This window comes from Arachis ipaensis, chromosome B09, assembly GCF_000816755.2.
Source record: "Arachis ipaensis cultivar K30076 chromosome B09, Araip1.1, whole genome shotgun sequence".
In the NCBI taxonomy this organism is placed as follows: Eukaryota; Viridiplantae; Streptophyta; class Magnoliopsida; order Fabales; family Fabaceae; genus Arachis; species Arachis ipaensis.
In genome coordinates, this window is record NC_029793.2 from 108,909,764 (window position 1) to 108,916,343 (window position 6,580).

Consider the following 6,580-nt stretch of genomic DNA (forward strand, 5'->3'; position numbering starts at 1 on the left):
GATTCCGTATCAAACACCAATCCTCGTATGTCTTCGATGGTTAAATCAGTTATCAACTTTTCAAAATCATCAATATTAATTGTATCTGCCTCTACCATATCTACCGTTACATCCACGATATCATCACTTTCATCGGAACTACACTCGTACTCAAAATATAAATCCTTAGTGTGATCACCATCCTTATACGACTCTGTCATCATCATCCATGACTGAACTTAGAAATTTAACAACATTGATACTGTAAACTACTAAATAAATGCTAGAAGAATGAAATAATCAAAATGAATTCCGTTTTTTATGACTAAATAATTAGTCAATCAAATTCTATGAAAGCTAAGAGTTATTAGTGCATAAGAATGTTATTATTTTGGCAACCAAGAGTTACAGGGAAAAAATTATCTGACTTATTAGCTTTCTACATTCTTTTTTTTGAAAACAAGAATACAACGCATTCAGATAAAAATGATCTTATTAGCTAGGAGCATAACAATGTGAAGATATATATGCCTAATAAAGATCTAGTATATCAGAATATACATGAATGTGTGATCTTAATGTACATAATACTAACCTGCTGATAAGAAAGAGAGTGTATTACTACCACACTTAAATGAAATAATCAGGAATAATAAAGTAAAAATCTTGCACCTGAGATGAACATTAAAAAGGGAAAAAATTAGCACATAATTAAGCAATAAATTGACTTGAACCAATTCAAAATGTCAGCTAAATCACAAGCATCAATTAATTACTAAGTACTTTAATTTGAGAATTTCATAGAAATTGACCTCAGCTCAATCACCCAATTCTGCATACATATGCTTTCGAAGAAGCTATCCACAGTTCCACACACTACTGCACATATTTCGGCCAAAATGGGAACTTGTAATTTCTTAGCTTCTTCTTAGTTATTAAAAAGTTCCATTTAATTTGCTTCTCCATTTTTTTAATACAAAGGACATTGAAAATTTTAGTGTTTTCATATACACAAATTTAGTCCTTAAAAAAATGCTTATTCTAAACGAATTCGTAGAGACAGAGAATATGTGCAAAACTCCTTAACACATCCATTTATACTTTGCTTTATTCAATCATCCAAATTTTTTGGTACTGTAGTCTGCATATATAGTACCAACTTTTTATATATCTGTTTCATTATTATTTTATTATAATGATTTCCTTAATGATAAATATATATATATATATACAACTTGCAGGACATGGAGCTGCTGCTTATCAGGTTTGGCAAGAAAGCTGAGTGGAACTTTCTTGAATCAAAAAGATAGAAAGCAATAAACTATAGAAAAAAGGAATTAAGTTTTGTGATTTGTCATTGATCATAAAAGAAGAAATCAGAATCATAGCTTTCTCTCTACAATGAGTTACACTATACATCACTCTTCCTTAACCAGCTGTTGCAATTTGCAAAGAGACTATTTCGGTAATTCTAACTACCTAACTATCACTCCTTTCCTTTTTTTGTTAACAATGAAACAATAATGTAATTAAAAATTGCATAATCAAGCAAGAAAGTGATTCAGATTGCAGAACTTGGAAAATCAAGATTAATCAAAGCTATCTTTTGAAAGACAGCTACAAACTAAAAAGTAAACTCTCTATAGATTAACTAAGCATTCAAAGTTACAAGTAAGAACCAACAGAATTCTTAGTTTCCAGATCTTAAGAGATAAAGTAATGACAAACAAGTTATGCTAACAATCTTATATGCATCATCATTCTAAGTACATTTCTAAAAAAGTTGAACAAATCTAGTTCAAAAGGTCTCTAACTTTATATATGACATCAACCTTTTTTTTTCGACTTCATAAATCATAAACAAAAAAGATAAATCAACTGACTATTATTACATATTTAAATATTTAGAATAGTTTTTAAGTCCTTTAAACTTCCAACATTGATGAGTATTACCACCATTTTCATTGTAGACGCATACAACTACTACTCATCTCTAATTACTGTCTGGTTTTTCTATGTGCACTTCGCTATTCCTCAACTTTTGCCTAAAATCCATACAGTGAATTGTTGTTGTAACTTTCTTACAACACTCTAAACAAAAACTCAAATGAGATATCCAGATTTAAGGCAACTGAGAGGAGAACCTGGAAAACAGGAACACCAGGAAAGCTATTGGCAGCAGAGCCAGATTTCTCCCTCACCTATGTAATGCACAAAGCATAAATCATTACTTCATAACTTGAACCACAAGTAACAGCCCAAACAGGGCTATTAAAAAGTTATATCAACGTAAGGAAATTGAACATCAATACATAATACTGAGAACAAAATAGAACTCACTCGCAGGTTATTCTTTACTTGAGATTGCTCAGGTATCAATCTAAATGCCATGCCATTCACCTTCAGCTGAAAAACCTGTCAGAAACAGTAATTTTAAGATAAATACCAGAATGGATGAAATTGAAATTCAACGACAGGAACGAGAATGCAATGAAAAAATTAGGGAACCTTGTTGAGCGCAACGGGAACAACTTTGGAGCCGCCACGCATGCGAGGGTCGACCGTGAAAACTTTGCGGAGCTGGGCTTGGGCGTCATCTTCCTTGGAGCAGAAGAGGCCGAGACTCTTGCCGGTGAAGGCTCCGGCAACCAGCAAGAACTCCTCCGATGGGTAGCAGAGCACATACACCGGGACATCTTCGATTTTCTCTTATCCTATATTAATTCAGAAATTTTGACAGGGTATCGTGGAGAAACTGGAAGAGAGCTTCTTCTTCTTTGCCAGAGAGAGCAGAAGAAGAACACTGAATCCTAGAGAAGATAAATAACTTTTCTTATTTTTTTTATTTTTTAGATGTTTTTTTGTTTTTTTTTAAATTGTTTAAAATTTAAAAATATAAAACTAGGATTAATTAAATTTTAAATTTTGACCAAATTAAGAGTAGTTTTTATCCAACATAAAAAGAGAAAAGCTATTTAAATCTTTTTGTAAAACTAAATAAAAAATATTTTTTATTTTTATTAAATTATACGGATGTTTTAATAAGATAATGATATGATATATATTTAAAAAAAGAAAAATCAATTATTTACGTAATAATCTATGTATCGTGTTTTAATTTATCCATGTTTTTGTTATACCAGTACATCTAAATTTATCATCATACGAATTTATCATCGTGTTTTAATTTATCCATGTTTTTGTTATACCAGTACATCTGAATTTATCATCATACGAATTTATCATCGTGTTTTAATTTATCCATGTTTTTGTACCGAAGCAAACATCTATATTTTTTCCACAGAAAGTAAAGTGGCTCATAATCCTCTAGTTGAGCGCATAAATATAGAAAGTTCTTTATATTAATGAATGGCTAAAACCAAAAGTTATGATGTTATTCAAGAATCAAAATCCAGCAATAAGAGTTTCGTTACCTCAATTGGTTTATTAAGGCTATTCAAAAAATATATTCTTATTTATAAATCATGCAAAATAGGTCAAGCTGCATATCAATTTGTGTACAAAAAATAAGCAAAATGCACTTCCAGTGTACAATATATAATTAAGAAAAGATAAGCTAATGTACGATATCAAAATTAAAATAAAGTAATTTGAATTGACAGGAATATGATTGGTACACTAAAGACTGAATGGTATGATCTGTTAGTATTAAAGAAAAAAATAGAAAAGTGACAAACTGAGACCGGACAACCTTTTAGACTACTATACATGTCGTATTATGACTTTTTCTTTCATCCTTCTTCTAAAAGAAGTGGTGTTACAATGATATCATATGTTTTCTGATCAGGGACTACTCCCTTTAGAATCATGTAGTCATGCAATGCAATCACCTCATCAGGACTACATTTCTTGAAGTGAGTAACAAGTGTAGTGTATGTTACAAAATCAGGACAAATACCCTGGACAATCATCATCTTCATCAATTCTTTTGCTTCCTCCTCGCAACCACACTTGCAGAGAAGGTTTATCAGTGTATTATATGTTACTCTATTCGCAGAAATTCCCAAGCTCTTCATTTCCATCGTCAAATTAAACACTTTATCAATCTGTCCACCAGTGCAATATCCACTAATCAAGGTATTAAAGGTCGTTGCATCAAATAATCTTCTCTTTCGTAATTCATCAACTATGTATTCTGCAGCATCTGTTGAAGCCATTTTACACAGACCATTAATGACAGAATTGTATATTGTCAAGTTGGGCTTCTCACCCATCTTTATCATCCAATCAAAAACTTGAAGCGCGTCGTTTGTGTTACCTAGTTTACAGTATCCATCAATCATAGTTCCGTATGTATGAACATCAAAAGCAAGGCCACGGGTAATCATGTTGCCCAATAGTCGCTTAGCTACTGCCATGTTTTTCCTTTTGCATATATAGTTAAGAAGTATGTTGTGAGAAAAAGAATCATGTATTAGATTATGTTCTAAAATCTGGCTATGAAGCTTAAGAGCTTCAGTCAGATTTCCATTTCTGCAAAGGCCTTTGGTAAGGATTGCATATGAGTACTGATCAGGCCATATATGCTTATCAATCATGTCAGATAGCAGCAAAGAAGCTTCCTCAATCCCTCCTTCACGATAAAGCCAGTATAAAATCGAATTGTAAACAACATTATTAAGGACCAATCCCCTTTCCACCATTACATCACAGAGCCTCAGTGCCTCCTCCAGACTTCCCCACCTAGCATACCCATCTATCAAAGTAGCATATGCCCGAACACTCGGCTTTTTACCTGCCTTGGCCATTTTATGAAGCATTTCTTCTGCAAGTAATAATTTCCCAGTCTTGCAGAACCCATTGATTATGCAGTTGTAAGTAACAGAATTGGGCCAAACAAAATCCCCTGATATCATAGTCATCCTTTTAAAAAGTTTCAAGGAAAGACCCAAGTTGCCAATCCTGCACGCCGCGTCTATGATTATGTTAAACGAGACTACATTGGGGAAAATTCCACCCTTCATCATCCTATATAACACTGAAATAGCTTCCACTAGTCGGCACTCCTTACACAGAGCATAGATAACCAAATTAAAAGTATTCACATTTTCTATGTAACCAAAAGAACCCATTCCTCTATACAAATTCCAAAACCTATCAATTTCATTCAATTGCAACAAGTGATTTAGGAAATTATTCCAAGCATGAATAGTAATGAAACAACCCCGGCTCCTTAAATTATAGATGACATCATAAGCACCTTCAGTAGCCCCAACCTGAGTACAAGCCCTCACCAATGAATCAAAAGCCGCAATACTAGAGCAACATCTTTGATAACTCTCTATCAATACTTCCAACACAACCAATGGAGAAGTACCATCTTCAGCAATCAAGTTTCTCAGAAGAAACAGGGCCTCATGAAATCTTCTTGACTTCACTAGCACATGAACCAAAGTGCAACAGGAATCTAATGAGTGAGGGAACAACCCTCCAACCCAGTTATAAAAATCTAAAGCCAACTGTGGCGAGTTTTGGAACTCGCAAACAACTTGGCTCACCAAGGAGCTGGTGAGCTTAGGGGATAGTCGCTCCAACACACTCCATCTCTTACGCTTTAAGTTAACACAAATAGCTTTGAAAACAATATCTCCAGAACTTGGGTTTAAGAAACGCTTACCAGCATGAAAAGCTCGAGCCAAAAGGTTACGACTTTTGGATGAAAAGAAGCTCAAATTCATACCATCATCGAATAGCCAACCAAGTTCTACGCACACTGTACTAAAAAAAATACACCCTTTACCCCTTTACAGCGAAAATGCATCATGGATGAAACTAAGGAACATAAGAATATAAAATAGGAAAGAAGTAAAAGTTCAAATTTTAGCTGAGAAATTACCTTGAAAAGCTCCTTCTGCCACCAAAAAAGAGTGAGCTTTTCTTCTCTTAAGAACTGCCAAAGAAAGAGAAGAAGCAATTTTGTTATAGTGAAACATAACCTGAGAAACAATTTCAAAACATCGTTATTGACAGTTGATTAGGGTCTAGAATTTATCCTTTTTATTGGACCTTGAACAGTGAAGCCCATAACTCAAGCCTAATAAAAAAGACAGACTCTAGACTCTAGTCAACTGTCAACAACAACATTCTGAAATTATTTCTCAGGTTATGGTTCACTACAACAAAATTGTTTGTTTTTTCTTTGGCATGTCTTAAGAGAAAAAAGCTCACTCTTTTCTGGGAGCAGGAAGAGCTTCTCAAGATAATTCCTCAGATAAAAAAAAGTGAGTTTTTCTTTCTTAAGAACTATGTGAAGTACAAACATTCAAACAATTTAGATTCTAGTATGTCAACAAGGCATAAATGCACAAACTTGGTAATCAAAGCAATAATCTATATGAACAAGTATCACCAAGTAATAAATACATCATTCTTAATTAATCACCTAAACATGAATCATTAATTCAAATCACATGGTAGCTACAATATGCAATTTAAAATCCAAATTAGTCATAGAGACATATTATCGAACACTTGACGTGCAAAGACATAAACAACACAAAATAACACTAACAAACATTCTTTCAACATCAATTCACAAAATTCAGCATCAATGACACAAATCAGCAACATATTGCACTGG

General features: G+C 33.3%; 1 protein-coding gene across 7 annotated transcripts in view; it reads right to left on the bottom strand.

Annotated features, from left to right (window-relative positions):
• Nucleotides 1,484-6,580, bottom strand: part of LOC107618728 (pentatricopeptide repeat-containing protein At1g11710, mitochondrial-like) — a 7,269-nt gene continuing 2,172 nt past the window's right edge. The window contains exons 3-5 of one of the 7 annotated variants that reach the window (XR_002354076.1): nt 2,488-2,693; nt 2,320-2,394; nt 1,484-2,180 (exon numbers count right to left, since the gene is read on the bottom strand). Coding sequence is in view for 6 of the 7 variants with exons in the window: in XM_021111514.1 (XP_020967173.1) it covers nt 3,732-5,713; nt 5,837-5,933 (2,079 nt within the window). In the remaining variant the exon portion in view is untranslated. Of the gene's footprint in view, nt 2,181-2,319; nt 2,395-2,487; nt 2,694-3,287; nt 5,719-5,836; nt 5,937-6,580 lie in introns of those variants that run through there. The other 6 variants (XM_021111518.1, XM_021111516.1, XM_016320866.2 and 3 more) reach the window with 6 other exon arrangements.